Genomic DNA, 25,248 nt, shown 5'->3' with positions numbered 1-25,248 from the left:
CAAATCAAGATGATACAGGCTTATGTAGCCACTTTTAAGGATGGGTGATCACACAGGAGAAAATACTAAAAAAAAAAAAAAGTCAAATGAAGGGAGTATTTCAAAGATCATAGACCACATGACTCAGGATGTCAGCGTTCCACGATATTTCCAGTCCAGGTTAGATGCTGTCCTGTGATGACTCAGCATTGTGGCCTTATGTCTAACACAGCATCTACCACACTATTTGTTCCTTTACTTTATGCCCACTACACTGTAAGGGCAGGGACTGTGTTACCAAGACTTGTATTCCTAACCAAATATATAATGTTTGTTAAGGAATATATTTTGTGAAGTTATGACGTGTCAGGCACAGTGCTAGGTATTTATAATCTTGAGACATAGTCGGTATTACCCTCAATTTCACAAACAAACTGAACCTCTGAGAAATTAAGAACTTAAAACAACTGGCAAATGGGTGGCACCAGTACACCTACTTCCAGAATATATTTTGAGTCAAGGTTCTGTTTGCAAGAACAAAAAAATTACAGGCTTCTAAGTATTTCTTGCACCTTGTAGCAATAGGTCTCCATTTACATACATTCTGAAGATGAACAATTTTTGTCTCATCTAAAATAATTAAGTTGCAGTCAACCCATCCTGACTCTAGAATAAAAGACTGAGAATACAGGAAATAAATAAGTTTAATTCAAATGTTACTGAGAAAAGGTTATCTATATTATAGTATTACAGCACTGATAACTAACATTCATGTCAGGCACCATTGCAAGTACCTTACATGTATGAAGTCGATTTTTCATTCCACTGTACAAAACTAGCAACTGAGGAAAATCTGCTAAGAGTGAATAGTCTCTATCACTGTACAATCATAATCCTTTACCTTCGGCAGAGACCTGCATACTATCTGGATGAAGGGCCATAAAGCCTTAGGAAAGATAAGCTGTAAGAGAACGGAGCCAGAGGTGGATCAAGTAACAGGAACATTCTTCCTTATCAGGATAAAATGTTTATCACTTTTCGAGCAAAGTCATCTCAAATGGAAAGAGACAGGAAAGAACATGGTTAAATGATGGAAAATGAAGTAAGAAAGGAGAAGCTGACCATAATCTTATAGCTGCAACATTATGAAGGTAAGGTCTGAGCTACGATAGGGATGAGGTAAAAGATATTTATATATAGATCAAAGAATTTAAAATTCTAGTGAACTTGAATAACCAGCCATATAAAAGGCATCTTATTGTGGCTCATATCACAAAAGGCCATAAACAAATTAAGAAACAGTGAAATAAAGAGAGCAGTAGGTTTATTCTTGGTAGACAGCCCGTGCTGCTTCTTGTCCATCCAAAAAAAAAAAAAAAGAAAAAAAGTGGGTGGGAAGGGGCATTCAACCTCAAGACTTTACTTCGCAATGTGGTTCCAAATGCCTCTCCACAGCATACATGACACGCTCTTTCACACTTGAAGGGAAAAATCCAGTTCACCACATTTGGGTGTTGTTATTTTTAGCATAAACTTTTGTTCTTCTGTAAGAAGCATCGCTCTGGATTCAAACCACATGAATGTCAATGAATGTTTTTTCCATTATATAATCATTTAAAAAATCACCTATGAATTGAAACTTGACATGATGCACTGATAGTTTAGGATCATTTTTCACTAGTCCCATGTTCTTGTAGTTGATTTCAAATGTTTGGTACAGGTGATTATAAGACAATATATTCCATGAAAACAACATTCATGCTGGAATCATAAAATCACATTTGTGATATTGTCTTTTTAGAAGTCTGTTTTTAACTTTTGTCCTCAGGAGTTACTTTCTTCTTGCTGTTCTGACCAGTGACCTTTTTCCTGTGACAATGAAAGGAAAGTTGAATTAGAAATTTTAGATATATGTACTTTCCAAAACTCTACCAGTTTAATAAACATTTACTGAAACCTCCTGTATAATCAAGTATACGAGGCACTAGGAACACAAAGATGTGTCTTTGCCCTTTAGAAAACCACATCCAGGTAAGTGAGACAGAAACACCACAGTAAACTACACTACAACATGGTATAAAAGACAGATTCTGATCCTGAATTAATAAGAAGAGTTCACGTTGATTAAATGCCAGATACTGTTTATAAGTCGTTTATATGTATCAACTCAGATAGTCTTCCTAACTTACGAAGAAGATTCTATTATTATCCTCATTTTACAGATGTGGAAAATGAGGTAGAGTGGTTAAGTAACTTGCTGATCATCACACACTGGTAATAAATATTAGACATGACACTGGTAAAAATTTTAGACATGACAGTCTGATTTTAGAGTTTGGTGAATGGTGAATGCCATCAACTAACTGTTAACACAGGAAAAGGAAAAAAAGTTTTGAGAAAGTAATCAATATTCACATACTACAGTATAGTAATGCAAAGTTCTTAGATGTATATCAGTTCATTTAATCCTCCACCAACTCTGAGTGGCAGAGTTAGTATTATTTATATAACTATTTCCATTATATATAGGGGGAAAGAGGCTTAGAGAAGTGAAGTGACTTGTCCAAAGTCACACAGGAAAAGGTGTTATTAGAGCCAGTTATTCTGGCTCCAAATCCAATCTCCCCTACGCCCTACTATACCAGTTTGAGTTTGCAGCGCCTGAAGTGACACCCACTAAGCAACAGGCTTCAGGTTTATAGCTCAGTTGGGAAGCTGGGCTTGAAGATATGGACTTAAGATTTATCAGCATAGAGCTGAGGCCACAGGTGTGGGTAGGATCATTAAAGCAACATCTACAGTGGAAAGGTAAGCTAGATTCAGGTCAGATCTTGTTTGTATGCTATGTTAAGAAGTATGGCCTTTAAATGTGAAGAAAATAGAGAACCAAAGCATCTTAAGCAGGGGGCTAGTGACAAGGTTTATACCAGGTGTCCTCAAAGTCTTAGCACAGCTTTTAAGTTTTAATAACCTCAGATCATTAAAAGCTACAAACTTACAAAAATCAGCAATTAAAGTGTCATTACTTAAAATATTGACTTTATTTTTACAGTTCAGCACAGCCATGACCTTATGCTCTAGTCAATTTTCGACCTTTGTAAAAACTTTTATCAGCTGCAGCTCAGTGCCTGAAAGGACTGCATTTCCAATCCTAGCTTTGAGATCACCCAAAGAATGAGGTTCTGATGTGTATGCAACAATTCTGCAGCAGCCCACCACAAGAAAAAGTCTAATGAGACAGATAAGGTGACCAAGCAGGGCAACCTTCTCTACCAATCCACTGGTCTGTCACCCAGGAACTGTTGCCACAAAGAATAAAAATAAAAATGTATTAAGAACGCACAAAACTGAATAAGTACCAGTTAAATTAAAATAATCTTTCAAATGATGTAGTTTTATAAGGTTGTAACATTTATTTTTCCCAAGTTATTAAAGCTTAAAACCACCAAACCCTTTGGGACACTCTGTACAGTCTATGTACTGGGGCTGAACATTATTTCCCACAACTAATACAAAATGTCAGGCAGACTCTTTCACTTAGAAGGAAAGTGCAGGTTTTCTCACCTGGGTTCACCTTGCTCCTTCTACATGCCTAAATTTTACCCATCCTTGAACATAATTCTACTTCATTGAAACTTTCTGTAACTACACCAATCCATAATGATTTTTTCCCTTCTCTAAACTTCTGTTTTATTTTAAAATTATTATCTAACTTTTTTCATGTATATTAATCTCCTTTCCCTAACTTCAGGAAAGGGGTCGTCTCATTTTACATCCATTCATACACCTTACTACATATTATATATGTAGTAAGACTGAAGGTGAACAGTAGAACTTGGTAAATGCCTACATTTTATATATGTTCTATATTAATTGGTACTGATAGAATTTGAAGAGTGTCATTTTTCCTTAAATAGTGGAAAGAATAGTATGGTGCAGAATATTTTAGCCCACCCCTATGAAATCATGTCGTTTCCTGGCAGTAATAGGCAAAAAAGGTAGTCCTTTTTTGTGTATGTCCTTTTTTGTGTGTATGCTAAAAAAAAAAACACCTATACTTTAAAATCCTCAAAAACTCAGCTAAATGACTACAAATTTACTCAAGTCATACTGTTCAGAGGTGTTACAGTGTGCTTCAGCATAAGCCCGAAATCCTGCCCAGAATATGGAGCTTGTAGGAAGACTCCATCAACGTGAGTCAGCAGTCCTAACTACTGGCCTCAGTAGTGTGCCCAGATACAGGCTGTGTGGAGATGGTGGACAGTGCGATTCTAATTCATAGTGAATTGAAATCATATTTTCAAAGATGGAGAAATACAGATCATTAATATACAGATAAAGAAAAATTCCAAGATTGAATTATCCAAGTTTCCAAATCACAGGCAACCTAAGATATATTACTTTTATTACATTCTATAATGGACTGTAGACCTATCAAATTCTACTTCTAAAAATCTATCCTAAGGAAAAATAATGCTTACGTTATAAGAATATGCCAGAATCAAACAGTAACTTTTACCATATACTTACCGTTTATCCTTAGCTTTTTCTAAGAAATATTTTGGAGTTGTACTAATGCTCTCTCTTTCCAAAGGCTTCTTAATCATCTTTTTCTTTTGTTTACTGAAAGTTACAAAGAAAGAACTGAATTAAGTGCAACTTAATTTAAAAGAGCTAAAACTAGTTTTGGTTCTTTGGTTCACAAAATTCGTTTCCTTCATCCACTTACAGGTTTACAGGGACACCACTGTATCCACTTTAATATACTAGGTTACCTAACATCATCTAGAGAGGTAACCCAAAGGGATGATAAATTCAACCAATTTTTTAAAAGGCACTGATTATGATTAAAATATGTCGTGTGTCACTCTTATATCTTGTGTTAACAAACACCAGAGTTTGATTTTGGCCAATTAACTGCTTTTTATCAGTTTTATGAATTAGAACAAAATCTCAGCATATTTCACTCATGTTGAATACTACTTTAAAAATCTGAATACTTAAAATTTCAAGGATGAAAAACTGGCAGGGAAAGAACAGACAGTATTCACAAATATTTAAAAGGAAAATTTTTAATCTTAAAATGTTCTAAAAATAGTAGTAGTATTAGAACTATAATGTATAAGAGTGTGAAATCAAGAATATATATGTAAAGAGAGAGAGAGAGAAGCTCCAGGTAAATTCAAGATTGTACCTTAGTAGTTTTTGGAAACCTTTTATGTATTCTGGGACAGGACATCCGGCCTGCTGGATAACATTGGCAACACTGAAAAAGGTACCCATAAACATAAATTTGTATCTTGTCAAACTGATGTTTATGTACATAAACCCTCTGCACAATACAAGAGGAACTAAAACTACACAAACAAAAAAGTAATCCAGTAAAGTGTTCTGATAAATTATTACCAATTATTACCAGATGCAGTCATATTGGATTACTGAGAGAACGGTCTGCTGGACTGAAATCAATGTCTTGATGAAAATTTTAGATAGCAGCTGTTTCTACTCAATATTTAACAAGCCCTAAAAAGCTACTAAGCCCAGTATTGGATGAGACACTGACTGAAGTCAGAGTCATACTTAAATTTATTAAATGATAAAGCTTGACATGGTCTCAAGCTTCTCATGTATACAGTAAGCCCCCTACACATGAACCTTCAAGTTTTGAACTTTCAAAGATGTAAACATGCGTTCGCATGCCCAATCAGGTAAATTAGTTCACATGTCTGACGTACATTGTCATAGGCATACATCCTCTACAAGAGGTTGTGCTTTTGTGTACTTTACTGTACAGTACTGTATAGAGTACAGTAGCACAGTATCTTTGTTTCAAGCCCAGGGTGTCCGGAAGCAAGCGTAAAAGCAGCGGTGGCGTAGCTGGTACTGCTAAGAGGCACCAGCTGTTGTGCTGCACTACTGTACTTCTCAAGGTACTTGCACTGTAAGATTAAAAGTGTTTTATTGGGGGTTTGTTTATTATGTGTTATTTGTGTGAAAACTATCATAAACCTAATACAGTACATACTATATAGCCGGCTGTGTTAGCTGGGTACCTAGGCTAACTTTGTTGGACTTATGAACAAAATGGACTTAACGAACACACTCTCGGAACGGAACTTGTTTGTATGTAGGGGACTTACTGTAGTAACTTATTCAATCCTTACAACCCTTTGTAGTAAATACTATCATTATCCCCATTTCCCAGATGGAAAACTGAGGTACACAGTTGCACTGATATGGGGGTCATCAGATGCACATGCTTGGAGTCGCTGAGAACTCAGGTGAATCTAGGCTGTTGGAATGTACTCCCCTACACACATGTGAAAGTCTGATCACAGCAAAATCAAGGCTGACAGAGCCAAGGCTCAGAAGGCACGAAGCAAAATCTTCGCCAAAAGTGATAAACAGAATAAAGTACAAACTGCCTACATCCACAACTCAACTTCATTTGTTAGAAATACGAACTGTTGCTAATTATCATCAGCCTAAAATTTCTGTAGGCAGCTCAAATGTAGGAAACTCAGCTTCTATATTAAAATCTATGACAATGGGCTAAATTAAGATAAGATTCTAAAAGTGTATCTATCATAGGTTACCCAGGCTTCAAGGGGCTACAACTGAATATTAGAGTGTGTTACTAAAAAAGTTTTTCCTCTATGACAGGTGATCCTGGAACTAAACATAAAACTCCAGCTGCTCCTAAGAGTAATGGGAAGAATACACCCATGCTAACAGATCATCTTGACGGGGCTATAAGAGACTCAGGGGTTAACTTTAAACTATTAATTAATCCAAAACCTTAGTATTACATTTTGAGTAATATCAAGTGAAGGCTATTGGGAGAATTCTGTGAGTCTGAAACTTTTTTTTTTTAATTAATTAATTTTTGCCTGCATTGGGTCTTTGTTACTGGGCGCAGGCTCTTTTTAGCTGCAACGAGTGCGGGCTACTCTTCGTTGTGCACAGGCCTCTCATTAAGGTGGCTTCTCTTGTGGAGTACAAGCTCTAGGTGCACAGGCTTCAGTAGTTCTGGCACATGGGCTCAGTAGTTGTGGCTCGAAGGCTCAGTAGTTGTGGCCCACAGGCTTAGTTGCTCCGTGGCATCTTCCTGGACCAGGGCTCGACCCCGTGTCCCCTGCATTGGTAGGTAGATTCTTAACCACTGTGCCACCAAGAAAGCCCGTGGGTCTGAAACTTAATGAATATTCCATTGTGAATATTTCCAAAATCTAACAATGGAAGGGCAAAAACGAGGCCCTTTGATCATTTTTCTTTTTTTCATGGCTAAGGTTTGTTTGACTAATACCATAACAGAATTTGGGACACAGCCATTTTGTAATTATCCGTTAACTGTGTATGAGAATAATGAATCAATTTTGCCAACTTAATGCTAAATTTTTTCTCCTAATTTACCTTCTTAATAATGGTTTATCATCTTCAGTGAAAAATGTAACAGCTTTTCCTTTATGCCCGGCTCTTCCAGTTCGACCTAAGAGAAACCAGACCATTAAAAAAAACCTACTTTTGGGCAGAATAGGACCTTCAAGAATCACATATACAAGTCACTGGATTTTCACAGCACTAAAAACTTGAGCATGCTGAAGGGACTGGTAGTGGTGCTAAGAGAGGTGAGTAGAGGGGTGGGGCACACGACTCACCTATCCTGTGGATATATTCCACTGAGCTGGTTGGAAAGTCATAGTTGATGACCAAGTTCACACCTTTAAAATCGATCCCTCTGGCTAGCAAGGCTGTACAAATAAGAACCCAGATTTTTCCTGCTCTGAAGCTATGGACTGTGTTATCTCTCTGGTTAACAGAACATATATTAAATGTTTTAGTACCACTCTAGGAATGGAAAACAAGTACTTCATAAATTTAATGCCAATTAAAAAAAATTTAGTTGTTCTTTATTGCTTTGAAAGTATGCATTTGACTTTACCTGTTGCTGAGTTCTGTCTGCATGAATAACATCCACATTAATACCTTCATATATGAGCTCATGAAAAAGTTCTTTAGCCCTTTCAATGGACTGAACAAAAACAAGAACAGGTGGATTGAAACCCTAAAAGAAAGCATACATAATCCATAATCAAGAATATAACTGCAGTATTTCATACGATTTTAGTTCATTTTAATTTAGAAATTGACAAATTTCTTAGACCAGAGGTCCAAGTCTGCCTGTCTTCCTCACCATCCATTCTCTACAATGTGGTTTTCTCTTGTTGTGGAGTACAGACTCTCCATCTAATTCCAATAATCTTGTCTTATTAATTCCCCTTCATCTTTCTACAGCAATGGATGCCCACTCTCTGAAATAATCATCTGATTGCTTCTGTGCTTCAGAACATTTTTGTTTCTTCTTAAAATGTAATAGCTGTCATTTTTTAAAAAATAAATTTATTTATTTCATTTATTTTTGGCTGCGTTGGGTCTTCGTTGTTGCGTGTGGGTTTTCTCTAGTTGCGGTGAGCGGGGGCTACTCTTCATTGTGGTGTGTGGTCTTCTCATTGTGGTGGCTTCTCCTGTTGCAGAGCACGGGCTACAGGTGCATGGGCTTCAGCAGTTGTGGCTCGCGGGCTCTAGAGCGCAGGCTCAGTAGTTGTGGTGCACAGGCTTAATTGCTCCACGGCATGTGGGATCTTCCTGGACCAGGGCTCGAACCCGTGTCCCCTGCACTGGCAGGCGGATTCTCAACCACTGTACCACCAGGGAAACCCCAATAACTGTCATTTTAATCTGTTATTTATCCTAACTGTGGGTATTCCCCAAAGCTTAGTCCTTGGTTCTCAGTTCTCTCAATATAATCTTTATCTTATCAAGTTCCATAAAATCTCAGTTATCAACCAGCAGCCCTAAGCAAATGATTTTTATTTTTTACATTAATATCATCAAACCCCACCTCTCTCTCAAACCAGCTTTCTATATTTTTGACTGTCAGCATTAGGGCTTAACCTTATTATTTTGGTCCACGCACCCTTTCAGAATCTAATGAAAGAAAGCTATGAAGCTTTCTAACAGGCAACCACACATTCACACAAAATGTTACATATAATTTCAGAAGGTTCACAGAACTCCTGAAGTTTATACATGGCTAAAAATCTCTGGTGTATAATTCCATTTGAGTATCTGTGAAAACCTTAAATTTCCTACTGCCAAATGATATCCTTAAGAACATTAGTAAAACATGCACATAATAGCATTTATTATGTGCCAAGCACTACTGTAAGTACTATATTTCTATTAACTCATTAATAAAACAAAAAACCCCACTCTAGTGTCCTATTCATTAATGCCCCAGTTCTCTAAGAAACCAGGAGAGTGATTGGGGGAGATTCAGGGGCAGATATATACAGGCATACTTTGTTTAATTGCACTTTGCAGATATTGTGTTTTTTACGAATTGAAGGTTTGTGGCGACTCAATGTTCAAGCAAGTCTATCAGCACCATATTTTTCCAACAGCATTTGCTCACTTCACGTCTCTGTATCACATTTTGGTAATTCTCGCAATATTTCAAACTTCTTCATTATTATTATATTTGCTGTTGTGATCTATGATCAGTGAGTGATCTTTAATGTTACTGCTATGACTCTGAAGGCTCAGGTGATGGTTAGCATTTTCAGCAATAAAGTATTTTTAAGTTAAGGTATGTACATTGTTTTTTAGACATAATGCTATTGCACACTTAATAGACTACAATATAGTATAAACATAACTTTTCTATATACACTGGGAAACCAGAAAATTCCTGTGACTCACTTTATTGTGACATTGGCTTTACTGTGGTGGTCTGAACAGAACCCGCAGTGTGCTGGTGTGGAAAAAGGAGGCATTCAGGGCAGCAGGTAGGTCTTTCCCTGGCCTACCCCGAGCTGGGAACAGAAATCTTAATATATTCTGAGAGGAGAGCGTCTCCTCTTCGAGACAAGAGTTGCTCCAATGTGCTTCTTACCAATTTACCACTGGATTACTAAATATGACGCAGGAATAGCACTCAACCTCCTTTTTTTTTTTTTTTTTTAAGTTTCTAAAACCTTTTATTTCATCTTAAATATGGAAACAGCCAGGGCACGGAGGGGGGCCCACCCAGGAATCCTGCGGCAGGACCCCCTCAATAGCACACAGCTCAGAGACCCAGGCCACAGCACTGATCACCCTACCTGGGGACAGGGAGGAGAGCTGGGGGCCCTGCAGCCAGTTCTGGATGGGAGTTAGAGTGTGGGCAGGGAGAAGCTGGGACAGAGAGACCCCAAAAACTGCCAGCAGGAGGCGGGAGACCCAGCAGAGCCCCAGTCAAGGGTCTGCCAGGAAGTTAAGCGCTCCTAATAAATACGTCTTCCAAGGCTAGTAATACAAGTAATTGCTAGTAATATTACACCTAGTAATACAAGGCTTGGTGAACATTAACAAAACTCAAGAATGTAGTCCAAATATACCTTTTTAACAAGTTCTCTCATGGCCAGAAGTTTTCCAGTCTCAGACCCAACGAAGAGAAGCTCTTGTTCTACGGTCTCTACTGCAGAATTCCTAAGAAGAAAACATCCCTTGTAGTTTGCAAGAGCCATTTTTTGTTTCCCCCCTTGAATTCTAAATAAATGAAAACATTTACACACAACTCCAACAGAATGACCTTTTCCACTGTCAATATAAGTACTGAATTATTTATATTTTAACTTAAAGACAAAGTTGTTATTTTTAAATGTTTTATTCGTTCTTTTAAAACATTTTTAATCCAAGTATAGTTGATTTACAATGTTATATTAGTTTCAGGAGCACAGCAAAGTGATCCAGTTATGTGTGTATATATGTGTGTGCTTGTATATATATATTATTTTTCAGATTCTTTTCCATTATAGTTTATTACAAGATACTGAATATAGTTCCATGTGCTATACAGTAGGACCTTGTTGTTTATCTATTTTATATACAGTAGCTTGTATCTGCTAATCCCAAACTCCTAATTTATCCCCACCTCTGCCTTTCCCCTTTGGTAATTGTAACTTTGTTTTCTATGTCTGTAAGCCTGTTTCTGCATTGTAAATAAGTTCATTTGTATCATTTTTTAGATTCCACATATAAGTGATATCATACGATATTTGTCTTTCTCTGTCTGACTTACTTCACTTAGTGTGATAATCTCTGGGCCCATCCATGTTGCTGTATGGCATTATTTCATTCTTTTTTATGACTGAATAATATTCCTCTGTGTGTGTGTGTTTAAGTGTGTGTGTGTGTGTGTGTACACCACATCTTCTTTACCCATCATCTCTCAATGGACATTTAGGTTGCTTCCATGTCTTGGCTATTGTAAATAGTGCTGCTGTGAACACTGGGGTGCATGTATCTTTTCGAATTATAGTTTTCTCAGGATATATGCCCAGGAGTTGAGATTGCTGGATCATATGGTAACTCTATTTTTAGTTTTTTAAGGAACCTCCATACTATTTTCCATAGTGGCTGCACCAATTTACATTCCCACCAACAATGTAAGAGGGTTCCCTTTCTCCACACCCTCTCTAGCATTTATTCTTTTTTCTTTTTTTAATTTTTATTGGAGTATAGTTGATTTACAATGTTGTGTTAGTTTCTCTAGCATTTATTCTTTGTAGACTTTTTGATGATGGCCATTCTGACTGGTGTGAGGTGATACCTCATTGTACTTTTGATTTGCATTTCTCTAATAATTAGTGACGTTGAGCATCTTTTCATGTGCCTACTGGCCATCTGGATGTCTTTGGAGAAATGTCTATTTAGGTCTTTGAATGTTTTGTTATGATTATAAAAATGTTATCTCAAGAAAATTTTAAAAAATAAAGACATAAACAATAAAATAAATTACCCACAATTCTACCATTTTAGAATAAACTTTGACATTTTGCTGTGTTCTAGTCATAAATTTTCATGTGTCTAATTACTTACAGAATCCTTCTAAAAGTAAAATTATTGGGTAAAATGAGAACATTTTAAAGGGGGTTGTTACATATGCCTAAATTTTTTTCTTAATGGTTAGCAAAGGTTTATTTATTGACAAACAGTTGGGGTGAGGTATCTTTAGGCTTTATTAACACTCTATACCATGTATAAATACTTTTTCCATTCTGTTATCTGCCTTTATAATTACGTTTATGGTTAATCTGTTCTATTTTTCTTTTTATACACAGGAGTTTTATGTTGAAAGTAGACAGGATATTCTTTACTGTTTCATTTGGCTTCTGTTTTACTTAACATGGTACTACAGGCACCTTTTCATATAGCTACAATCTTCACTCTGACCATTTCATGCATTGCATTATAGTATATCAAGTGGCAATATCATAATTTCATAAGACTTTTTCTCTATCATTTAGCATAAATGCTCCCCAAAATATTTTTAAAAAGCAATTATAAATCAAGTGGCTCAGTAACATCAGCTTCCTTCTCTGTGGCCCTACTTTGTTAAGCCATCAACGAGATTAAATCCTTTGGATGGCCACAGAGCTCATGTCATACTTTGTGGATTGGAAAAACCAACTAAACACATGAGGATAGGAATATTAATATGACAATATGAGAATCTCCCTTTGGATTATTCTAAAATAGAAAATACTTAATCAATCTTGACTTTAAAGAATATATTTCTTTCAGTCAAACTCTTTTTATCAATCTTAGGCCACACAACCTATCTCTTTTAGTCTAAAATAATGACTTGTGTTTTTTTAAAAAATGAGTGGGATAGTGTGGAAGAACAATTACCTTGCTCCAATGGAAACAGTAATGACATTATCCAAGTTGAGTCTGCACCACTGCTCAACATCATAGGCAAAAGTTGCACTGAACATAGCTCTTTTGACCTTGTGGGATGTGCAGGCCAAGAAAATGGAAGCCAGCTGGTCTCTGAACCCAGTTTTGCCATCTTCAAACAGTTTATCTGATTCATCTACTACCAGCCATTCAACACTAAGAAATAACAAAAAAAACTTGTGGGTATTGAACTGAAAGATCCAAGATGCTTCACTACCTGTGGGAACACATGAAGAAGTCCAACCACAATGATGCTTCTCAGATCTACATATCATACCAGAAAAAGGTATAAGAAAAATAAGCAAGAAAAAGGTAAAAACAAGATAAATATAAATTAATGTACCTATTCCATTAGCTCCAAAGATATGAGGTTCCATTGGCAATGACAGAAGCTCAGATAAACCTTATGAACGCCATCACCATTGCTGAAAGATGTGAAAATTTCTAGGGGAATTCTGTACTAACTGCTTATCGGAATCTGTTAACTTTCTTCCAGACCAGGATAGTTACTTTTCTATGAGTTTAATGAAAACCATTTTTCTCAGCATCAACATAGCAAGCTCCAAAGAGCAATAATACAAGTAATTGAGGACAAAATATAATCAATTTAATGAAAAACACACATAAAAGACATTATTAAAGTAATGTACCTTGTTAAGTCTATTCCCGGAGGATCTTGCTTTAATAAATAGATTAGTCGATTTGGAGTAGTCACAAGAATATCTGTAAGGAAAAATAAATGGTACAAATTGCAAAAACAACATTCATCCCTCTTGAATTAGGGGATTAAGTCTCCTGAATTTCCGTTAATAACCTCAGGTGGGGAGAAGCGGTTATATGCACTACACCAACAGCACAATAAGCTAACATACATATTTTTTTAATCCATCATAGCACAAACTACTATATCCTTACTCTCCTTTTATCTGATCTGCTTTCTCAGCTTCTAAGAGGCAAGAATACTATAATCCACCCATTTGCTTAACAAACATTTGTTTGTTTTTCAGGAAAGTACTTTCCTGAAATGCAACTTTACTCAGAAGCTCAAGATAAAAGACAAGTAAAACAGATTCTCTGGCTGATCTAAGAGTAGGGATGTAAATCAATCTTATCTGCAGAATATTTCCATGGCAGATTAACAATCAATAGAATAAGCAGGGATTCTCAGCCTCAGCACTACTGGCATTTTGGTTCAGACAACTCCTTGTTGTAGGAGGCTGACCTGTGTGTTGTAGGATGTTTAACAGCATCCCTGGCTTCTGTCCCTATACTAGTAGCACCTCTCCCCAGTTGTGATGACTTAAAATGTCTCCAGAAATTGCCAAGTATCCCTGGGATAGAGGGTGAGGTGGGGGTGAAGGGCAGAATCACCTCTGGTTGAGAACCACTGGTATATATTTATATATCTACTGGGTGGGGGTAAGGAGGAGATCTCTTTCAGCTTTTCTAAAACTCAAACCAACTACACTTTAAGAACTTCTAGGTAGCAATTAGGATACTTGTAATTTCTAAACCCCTTCCATCTCAAGCACGAACCCCCTTACCAAACTTCTTAGATGATTTAGGCCCAAATTTCTTGGCTGCAACTGCTGCTTTGTGGATCATGTGTATCCTGAATCCCGTTCCCTCAGATATTTTTACTAACTCTCGGTGAATCTACAACAGAAAATGATGAAAACATTAGCTGCTAAAATACTTGGATAAGATGTACAGTCTCTTTTTCATTATTAACAAAATAAATCTAGTATCAACTCATGAATACCTGAAATTAAGCCCATAATAATCTGTAGATTAACCTGGAATCTCAGCATTTTGGAACGTCAATACTAAGTAAGATTCAGTAGTTTCTTCCGGTCTAGTAAACTAGTTCCAAGAGATAAAACCAAAACTCTTCCATTCTGTTACATATTGTTTGTAGAATACAGTACTGTTACAAAACTATTTCATACTTGGCATGCATTTTATATTAAGCACATTGGGAGGGTAGAGTGGATCATTGTATAGTTTTACTTTCTCAAAAACTGAGATGAGGTTTCATTTCTCTAGGTGAGGAAAAGAAGTTTTAGAGGGGAACTATATATGATAGTAGCCTTCCAACTTCAAGGATCTTAGAGCATATACCAAAGTATAAATGTTAAGAACAACATATTTTATAAAACTGAAAAGACGTAAAAGACTGGCCCACATGCAGTAAGACACAGAGAAGTGTGCTTTGAACAGAATATGTGACAATGAGAAAGACACGGGCCTTACTCTTTTGGACCTTTCTATTACTCTCAAATAAGAAAGATGACTGACAAACACAAACCCAACCTCTTCAGAAAGTACCAGTCATACCTGGCTGGCAAGTTCTCGTGTTGGTGATATAATCAGGGCTCTGAAGCCTTTGTTTGTGGGTTGTTTCAGGTGCATTAAAATAGGAATGCTAAAAGCCAAAGTCTTTCCAGATCCAGTAGGAGCAGAAGCCAGAAGTTCTCGACCCTAAAAACAGAGTATGTTAAGTACAAGGAAGAGTACATACATTTTTCAGAGCCCAGTCAAATAATGCTACCAGCCATAAAAATAACAAAATTATACATAATAAATCCAAACACTCACATTCCCATCACTCTTCTAACTTCTCCCATATTTGCTTTTCTACCCACCCCTGCTACAACCGCCCCAATAGAGTTTCTGAGCATTATTACTAAAGTTCATTTGAACTGGGTAAAGAAAGTAGATAACTAAAACCCAAAGATGACTCACAACCTCATTTCCATTATTTCAATTTTTCTTTCCCCTAAACCTCTTTATCAAAGCAAAATTACAAAACCAACTTTTTGACCTGATATCTGCATTGCTCCATCCTTAAGGAAAGTTTTAATAAATAACAGAATGGCTAAAAGTAAGAAATAAAAAGTGGTGAGGGCCTCCCTGGTGGCGCAGTGGTTGAGAGTCCGCCTGCGGATGCAGGGGACATGGGTTCGTGCCTGGGTTCCTGCCCCGGTCCGGGAAGATCCTACATGCCGCGGAGCGGCTGGGCCTGTGAGCCATGGCCACTGAGCCTGCGCGTCCGGAGCCTGTGCTCCACAACGGGAGAGGCCACAACAGTGAGAGGCCCGCGTACCGCAAAAAAAAAAAAAAAAAAAAAAAAAAGTGGTGAAAACCTGAGTGACAGAGTCATTTATAGGTGACAATCTTCAAAAAGTCACTGTGATTTTTAAAGCTTTAAGTTAAGGTCACTACAGAAACAACCTTAAATGAAAACTAAAAGCAAATTTACTATAATGTCAGTCAACAACATCATTCAAATATATTCTTATTTCAGTTCCCAAAGAAAATGAAAAGGATTAGTATGGATGAGGAGAGAGGGAACTCATATCCTTTGGCTACTAGAACTGAAGGCCATCTTGGTTATGTTGGGGAAAAAAGTCAGCTCTCACCACTACAAAAAAAAAACCTCAGAAAAACTTAATTTCTAAAAGTCTAAGTTAACTCATACCTCTATCAACAACACATAAACAAATTATGGTATATTCATACAACAGAATACTACTCAGTAACAAACTACTGATATATGCAACATGGAGGAATCTCAAAAACTGTATTAGAGTGAAAGAAACCAAAAAGAGTAAATAATGAATGATTCCACTTACATGATTCTATAAGAGGAATAACTAAAACATGGCAATAGAAACCAGAAAAGTGCTTACCTCTGGGCGGGGGTCAGGTGAGGACTGAATGGAAGGGGTATGAGAGAACTGTCTGGAGTGACAGAAATGTTACACATCTTCACTGAGTTGATGGTTACATAGGGTATGCACAGTTGAAACTCACTGAACTGTGCACTTAAAATCTATGCATTTTTTTGGTACTTAAATAGACTTCAATAATAAAAAGTACTGGGATAAAAACAAAGTCAGGTTATGTACAAGAATTCTGTATTTCTGAAATAGTTCTTGAATATTACAAACTAAATCATGGATGAAAAAACAGAACATAGTCCCTATCCTCAGAAGATTAACACTCTTAGTTAAATGGAAGAGATGAATATAATTAATGCAAATATATAGTAAAGTGTAAGACAAATGTTGCAAGAAAAAGAAAACACGTGGAGAACTGGGTGGTAGGGGAAACAGTGTTGGTAAAGGAAAAAGATCACATCTAGCAGTAGTGATCAAGACAAATCTTACGGAGGCACAGGTATTAGAGACGGACCTTGAAATCAAGGGTAGGATTTCAACAAGGGGAGATAAGGCAGAAAGGAACATTTCAAAGACAGAGGAAAGAGAATGAACACACACACACACATACACATGCACGCATACTCACTTACAGGCCTTCATACTCACATGCAGCATAACTGGAATGGCTTGCATTTGGATTGGCGTAGGTATCTGGAAGCCTGCATCTAGAATGTTCTGAAGCAGTCGAGAATTGATTTTAAATTCCTGGTCAAGTTGCTGAAATGTAGCAATTGGGTCAGGAAGATCAGTTCCCTGGACATGAATTTTATGTTTATTCCGGAAGAAGTTTATCTGAAAAGTGAAATAAAGGAGTCGCCATGAATGTGGTCAAATACAGTGTCAGATGCTGTAAAGCAACAGTAACGGCTTCTGGGATAAGCTTTAGTAACATATGAAACTTTCTGGTTAAATTCCAATCCCTACAAGATACAGATATTAGGTATAATTCGTGCCCTTTCACAGAAGAAAGACCTTCATAACAATGAAACCTACCTATCCACACTTTCCTCATATTAATGTCAATGCCATGAATAATGTGTTATTCATATTAACGTGCTACTGTCACAGTCACAATCTTATATAAACTTCTAGAAGGCAGGCACTGAATCAATCTATTGTCTTTATATGGCACTTAGCAGACAAGTGCCAATGCTTTTTAATGATTACCCTAAACTCTACTTATTAAGACTGAGTGCCAAAAGCAGAATCAAGTGATGTTGATTTTTTTTTTGTTTTCCCATTCTCTGATCCAGACAGCCAAATTCTAGATTCGGGATTACTAACTGAGCTGAACAATACTCTCCATCTGCAATACAGCAGGAGAGCAGCAAACACGACAACGGCATATTTGTTGTTTCTTCTGAATTCTACTCCTCCTAGTCCCAAGTCATAAAATAGGTTCCTTAAGAATTCTAACTCTCAAATCCCTGTTGGAGGAAATCCTTCTAAACCAGTGTGAGCTTAACATAAAGGAGAAAGGGGGCCAATTTCATGTTTATCAAAAGGGAATAAGAAATTTTAAAAATTTAATTCTAAACACATCATCAATTTGGACCTAAGTTTCAAAATTTCAAGATACTTTCAAGAATTTTAAACTTTAAAACTTTCAGCCACAGCACAAACACTACTTTGCTTTAAGTTTCCATTAAAGTAAAATCTAATCTAATGTAAGTAATCTTCTAAAAAAAACCATACTTGCTTTTACCACCAGAATAACTCAAGGATAGCGAAGAAGTCATTAGGCCAGAAAAACAACTGGATGAAGCCATTTTTCTAACCTTTTCTTTTCTGAGCTGCTCCAACTTTCCTGAAGTTAGTTTACTTTCTCTTTTAACTTTTTTATCTTCAATCTTTGCTTCCACAGATGATATCCACTGTATAGTAGAAACTTCTTGAGAGGTAATTTCTAAAATATATTTTTAAAAAATTAAAAGATTTTCAGTGCAACATTCTTAGGTGGCACAAACAGGCCATACCTTACCTTCACAGTAAACAAAAGAAAAAGTACTAGTGGTTGCAACTAGATGAAAGAAAGTAATAGGAGGTATAAAAATTGGGGAAGGAGGGCTTCCCTGGTGGCACAGTGGTTGAGAGTCTGCCTGCCGATGCAGGGGACACGGGTTCGTGCCCTGGTCTGGGAAGATCCCACATGCCGCGGAGCAACTAAGCCCATGCACCACAACTACTGAGCCTGTGCTCTAGAGCCCGTGAGCCACAGCTACTGAGCCTGAGTGCCACAACTACTGAAGCCCGCGCGCCTAGAGCCTGTGCTCTGCAACAAGAGGAGCCACCCAATGAGAAGCCCACGAACTGCAACGAAGAGTAGCCCCTGCTTGCCGCAACTAGAGAAAAGCCCGCACGCAGCAACAAAGACCCAAGGCAGCCAAAAATAAAAATTAATTAATTAAAAAAAAATTGGGAAAGGAGAAGCAAGTTGTGTGTTGGTAAAATCAGAGCTCTGAAGCTCACTCTTTCCTTTTTATTCTTTTTAGTTATTTCAGCTTTGTAATATGTACCTAAATGTACACTTGAAAACAATGAGGGATTAATTCAAAAACTATTTAAACAGTAAGAGATGTCAATGAGGCAGCCAGCTTTTCTATATCCACAACCAGCTAGAAAATAAATACGATGCAAGAAAAGATTTCACTTATAATAGCAATAAACACAACACAATACTTAAGGACTACTCAATATTATAAAGAGAGCAATTCTCACTAAATCTGTAAATAACACTACCTCAATGAAAAGTAATGATAGGATTGTTTTGGTAACTGGAGTAGCTGACTTTAAAGTTTATATGGGAAAATAAATATGTACAAATACCTAAAAAATTCTAAGAAGAGTAATGAGCAAAGACTACTTCTGGAATTTCTTTTAAATTTTTTCAACTTCACCGATGTACAACCAACACAATAAACTGCATATATTTAAAGTATACAACTTGAGGCATTTTGACATTACGTATGCACCTGTTAAACCATCACCACATTTAAGACTATTTCCATCACTTCCCAAAATTTCCTTGTGGCCCCTTACAGTGCATCAGTCCATCCCTAGGTAACAACCTGTATTCATCCTTCCTCCCTTCCTCTCTTCCTCCCTTCCTCCCTTCCTTCCTTCCTTCCTTCCTTCCTCCCTCCCTCCCTCCCTCCCTCCCTCCCTCCCTTTCTCCTCCCTCCCTCCCTCCCTCCCTTTTTTTTCTTTTTTGGCTGTGCCGCACAGCACGCGCAATCTTAGTTCCCTGACCAGGGATTGACCCTGTGCTCCCTGCAGTGGAAGAGCAGAGTCTTAACCACTGGACTACCAGGGAAGTCCCCTGTTTTCTATCACTGTTGATTAATTAGCTTTTTTTTTCCTGGAATTTTATATAAATGGAATCATATAGTATTTAATAAATTTAGTCTGGTTTCTTTCACTCAGGATAGTTATTTTGAGATTCATCCATGTCGGAGCATGTATCAATAATTTTAACTTTTTATTTACAAGTAGTATTCCATTGTATGGATATACAATTTGTCTATCCTCCGCTTGCTGAAGGACATTTGGGTCATTTCCAGTGTTTGGCTGTTACATATAAAGCCACTATGAACACCTGTGTACAAGTCCTTGTGAGGACACACGTTTTCCTTTCTCTTGGGTAAATTCTAGGAGTGGAATAGGTGGGTCACATGGTAACTGAATGTTTATTTTTTTAAAAATCCTTTTCAATTTCTACCAGAAAAGCCTACTAGAGTTTTAACTGGGTTTGCACTGACTCTATAGATCACTTTAGGGAGAAAATATCCAGTTGCCCAATCAATAAAAAGAGTATGCCATACCACTCTACTGGAATTTATAAAGTAAGGCCACATTAATTAACACAAGCTGGTACTGGTGTAGGAATACAGAATTAGAAATCAATGAAATAGAATAGAGTCGAAAGACCCAAATATATATGGGAAGTAAGTTACAATAAAAGTTGTATTTAAATCCAACAGGAAAAAGATGTAATATCAATATATTAGGACAATTAGCTAGACATCTGGAAAAAAATTAGTTCCTCATTCATTCCTTATACCAACTAAAATCCCAGAGGGTCAAAGATTTCAATATAACAAAATGAAACTACAAATAAGAAAACATGGGAGAATTTTTGAAAAATAAGCTTAATGCTTAGAATGTAAAAACAAACCCAAAAAACCATAAAGGAAAAGTTAACACATAAAATGGCAATAAATAAAGACGATAAGTGACAAGGGACAAACTAGAAAACATATCTGTATACATAGTATGCTAGAATAGAGCTAACTTCCTTAATATATATAAGGCCTAACACATTAAGAAGAGACAGATGAACAATATTAACAGTAAAAAGGTGCAACAGTACACGAGGAGGCAAATTAATATAAAAAGGAAACTCTCGTACATGGCTGGTGGGCATCACCAATTGGAATGACTTCTTTTTTTGGAAAGACTTTTTGAAAAAATAAAATTTTGCTCCCTTTTATGAGACAGTTGGCATTAACAGACCTGAATCATTATTTATCCACAAGATCTTGAATTTTCCAATTAAAACTATATATATGTCTATCCACACTTGTTGCTAAATGGTTATAGGACATATCTGTGTGTTTCTGGCTACCCTGGAAAACAGGGCAACCTAAGCTTGTGTCAGGTCTTTTTTCAATTCATCTCGGTGGAAGGCTTTATTAAACTTCCTTGTAACCAGGAAAGTAACATGACTTGTTAACTATGAAATTCCACTTCTAAGAATTTATCAGACAGATATACCCACACATACACACAAAGTAAAACATTTACTGCAACACTGTAACAGTAAAAGTGAGGAAACAAACTAAAAGTCCATCACATAGGAACTTGTTAAATCACTTATGGAATGGACAATGGGATACTATGCTATGTTAAAATGAACAAGGCAATGCACTTCCTACTCATTCCAAACAATCTCCAAGATATATTGTTTTCTATAAAAGGAGTAGGGGTAGGGAAGGTTCAGAACAGAACAGCATACAGAGTACACTATCATTCACGTTTTGTAAGCGAGGTATAAATACATGTGAATAGAATATCTCTAGGAAAATACCTAAGAAATTGATTAACAGTGGTTGCCTCTGGAGAAATAGGGGACTAGAGACAAAACAGTGGAAAGAAAATTTACTTTTCACCATTGTATAACTTTTTAAAACCATGTGTAAGTATTTAGTTTATTAAAAAGGTAAAAGAGGGCTTCCCTGGTGGCACAGTGGTTGAGAGTCTGCCTGCCGATGCAGGGGACACGGGTTCATGCCCCAGTCTGGTCTGGGAAGATCCCATGTGCCGCAGAGCGGCTGGGCCCGTAAGCCATGGCCGCTGAGCCATGGCCACTGAGCCTGCGCGTCCGGAGCCTGTGCTCCGCAAAGGGAGAGGCCACAACAGCGAGAGGCCTGCGTACCGCAAAAAAAAAAAAGGGTAAAATGGTTAGGAAGCTTAATAGATGTAACAGACAAAGAAAAAAGGTAAATACTCCTATTTTTGAGTACAGAAAAAAACCTTGTGAAAAACAGGCAAGGTGTAAAAACAAACAAGTCACAAAATTTGAAATGTAAATATCCAACAAAGCCTATGAAAAGATGTTCAACCTCACCAGTTATCAAGAAAATACAGGGGCTTCCCTGGTGGCACAGTGGTTAAGAATCCGCCTGCCAATGCAGGGGACACGGGTTTGAGCCCTAGTCTGGGAAGATCCCACATGCTGTGGAGCAACTAAGCCCATGCACCACAACTACTGAGCCTGCGAGCCACAACTACTGAAGCCAGCAAGCCTAGAGCCCGTGCTCTGCAACAAGAGAAGTTACCCAATGAGTAGCTTACGCACCGCAACGAAGAGTAGCCCCTGCTCGCCGCAACTAGAGAAAGCCTGCGCTCAGCAACAAAGATTCAGCGCAGCCAAAAATAAATAAATTAAATAAATTAAAAAAAAATACAAATTAAAAAATAGTTTCACTCATGAGATTGGCTAAAATGTTAAGACCAACGGTATCCAGCATTGACATGGCTGTGGGAAGTCATTTTGTATCTGTTCAAAGAAAGAAGTGTGCATATCCTTTCACCTAGTGAATTCACATTTAGGATGCTAATTACAGAAACACAGCACCTGTACAAAAAGATATATGTACCGGTAAATTATTGTAGCAATATTCATAATCACAAATACCTGGAAACAACCTGAATGCCATCAACTGACAAATAGCTGTATACTGTCTGAGGTGTAATCATAAGCTTGCATAATTTCTGTAATTGAAAAAAAAAAAAAGAAAAAAAATACATCAAGCACTAACCTGAAGTCATCTTCTTCCTCTTTTTCTTGTTCTGCTCCCTCTTCCTTTCAGTTAGGCTCTCTTCATTTTTCTCTTCATCTTGTAGCTCCTGATGAGTTCTTGATGATTCACTCTCACCTGGGACAGACTTCTTGTTTCCAAAAAAGTCCAGTCCCTGTAGCACCTCCGAAGAATCAAAGTCATATTTCCTTTTTCCTATCTAAAACCCAGAAAATTTCAAATGAAATCTATAGACAGACTGGCACTGTTTTCACCCTAGCGGTGTTGGCAGTAAGGGTGTGGGTACAGTTACTCCCCATCTTTTTTATCTTTCACCAAATATTTGTTTGAGCTGACAAGTGTGTGTTTGGGCAAATGGAATCCAAGATGATACCTTTTCTGACCTTATAAAAGTAATAATAATAGTCATAATAGCAACTAACACTTATAATCATAACACATGCTGTCAGGCAGATTTCTAAGCATGTTTAGTAAATATATTAAATTCCTTCTTCCTTCAACAACCCTAACGAGGTAAATAGCAACATTACAGATGAGAAAATCGAGGCATTAAGAGGTTAAGTAACTTGACCAAGGTCTCAAAACTAGTAACTGGCAGACCCAGGATTTTACCTGAATAATCTGGTTCCAGAGTTCAAACTCTTAACTATGCTATGCCGTCAGATAGAGAAAGAAGAAACACACGTGCTGCGCACACACACAAATGTCCCTAATCCCAATACCAAGAAATCTTGATATTCAAGATTTTCCACAATTGGGCCCTAACTACTCCCGATTTATCACTCACTAATTCCCTATGTAAGATCTCCCATTTCTAAATCGCTCTTCTCATTGGTTACTTCACACACCATGGAGTTGCGGGAATTAAAAAAAAAAACATGCCCACTAAAGGCATACTTATGCCAAGACAAACCTGGAGAGACTACAGTGAAATCATCTGTTCTCTCCGTTTGGGGTTTTTCAAATTCTTTTCCAACTGTTTCGGAAAAAAGATAACTTCTGAAAGTAGGATTCTAACTGTGCTTTGAATAAACTCAGAAAGGAGGCCGGGAGGAAACGTTTCCTTGCTAGACCCAACAAAGTCTACAGAATGATGTGAAAAAGAGTTCATTCAGAAGGCTGCAGTGAGCTGAACGCCAAGGGAGGGAAAATGCCCCACAGCCAGGCCACGGGGTCTCCGAGTGCCGGCTCCCTCAGCAGCCAGTCCCTTCTCCGGCACCTGCCCCTTCTCAGTTACTCAGGCTTCTGACGCCTTGCACACAGTACCTTGAATCGGGCAGCGTCCGCCGAGAAGCGTCTCACGTCGAATTTGGCCCCCGCGCCGAGCCGGCGAAACAAATCGTGAGCATCCATCTTTTCCCAGAAAGCTCCGCGGTCCCACAGCGCCTGCGCAGAGGACTCCCCTCCCGGAAGGTCTGGGGCTAGACCTTGGGCGGAAGTGGCTCCGCGGGGCGGAGCCTGGCGGCAGTTAAGAGTTTGGGAGTTTTAATCGTCTTACAGTGGGTCGTTTTTTATTTGTTCTTTAAAGAAGTATTTATCAAGATCCTCTTAAGCCGGGCACTGTTCTACACTCTTAGGGATAGTTTGGTAAACAACACCCCAGGAATCTCACCTCGGGAAACATATTTTAGTGGGGATGGAAGATGTTGTTAACAAATAAATAAGCAGAATAATTCCTGAAAAAGTGCTATGAAACAAAACAGTGTAATTGATAGAGAAAGGGAGAGGAGCCACTTTTAGGTAGGTTAGTTAGGTTCATTCTGATGAAGTGATATTTGATCTAAGAGGAGGCAGCCTTTCCCAGATATGGGAAACAGCATTCCAGACACAGGATACATTGTATGAAGAAGGAAAAAGTTTTGGAACATTGAGAAAATAGAAAGAAGGCCAGGGTGACTGGAGCCAAGTTGCAGTGAGGGAGTGGTACAGATAGGGTTGAAGGGACAAATGAAAATCAGATCTCATAGACTTTTTTTTTTTTTTGCGGTACGCGGGCCTCTCACTGTTGTGGCCTCTCCCGTTGCGGAGCACAGGCTCCAGACACGCAGGCTCAGCGGCCATGGCTCACGGGCCTAGCTGCTCCACAGCAAGTGGGATCTTCCCGGACCAGGGCACGAACCCGTGTCCCCTGCATAGGCAGGCAGACTCTCAACCACTGCGCCACCAGGGAAGCCCTCATAGACTTTTATAACAGGGTCATGGTAAGGAATTTGGATTTTAATCTAAGCATGCTAGGAAGCTATTCAAATTTTTTTACTGAGAGTGCAACATGACTTAGTTTATTACATTTTGTATTTATTTTCTTCATTGTATTTGTACTGTACAAAATTATTTACTTATGAGTTGCCTCCCCCTTCTAGAATGAAGTCTAGGAGCACAGAGATCTAATTTGCTTCACTGCTGTATCCCCAGTTCCTGTGTGCTCTCAATAAATATTTGAT

The 25,248-nt window shown here is 37.8% G+C and overlaps 1 protein-coding gene across 1 annotated transcript; it reads right to left on the bottom strand.

Moving 5' to 3' along the window:
* Positions 1-1,286: 1,286 nt before the first annotated feature.
* Positions 1,287-24,171, bottom strand: DDX52 (DExD-box helicase 52). Its single transcript, XM_065896933.1, has 15 exons — positions 24,074-24,171; positions 22,808-23,006; positions 18,266-18,393; positions 17,094-17,279; positions 15,100-15,243; positions 14,307-14,418; positions 13,413-13,485; positions 12,715-12,918; positions 10,419-10,509; positions 7,922-8,044; positions 7,638-7,788; positions 7,393-7,468; positions 5,174-5,245; positions 4,510-4,602; positions 1,287-1,848 (listed from the first exon to the last, which is right to left on the bottom strand). Exons 1-15 carry the CDS (start codon positions 24,158-24,160, stop codon positions 1,791-1,793), a joined length of 1,797 nt encoding a protein of 598 aa, XP_065753005.1. The 5' UTR covers positions 24,161-24,171; the 3' UTR covers positions 1,287-1,790.
* Between the last annotated feature and the right edge of the window lie 1,077 nt (positions 24,172-25,248).

Source organism: Phocoena phocoena, chromosome 19 (assembly GCF_963924675.1).
Source record: "Phocoena phocoena chromosome 19, mPhoPho1.1, whole genome shotgun sequence".
Taxonomy (NCBI): domain Eukaryota; kingdom Metazoa; phylum Chordata; class Mammalia; order Artiodactyla; family Phocoenidae; genus Phocoena; species Phocoena phocoena.
The sequence above is the reverse complement of the archived record's forward strand: the minus strand, read 5'-3'. Positions and strand labels throughout refer to the sequence as shown.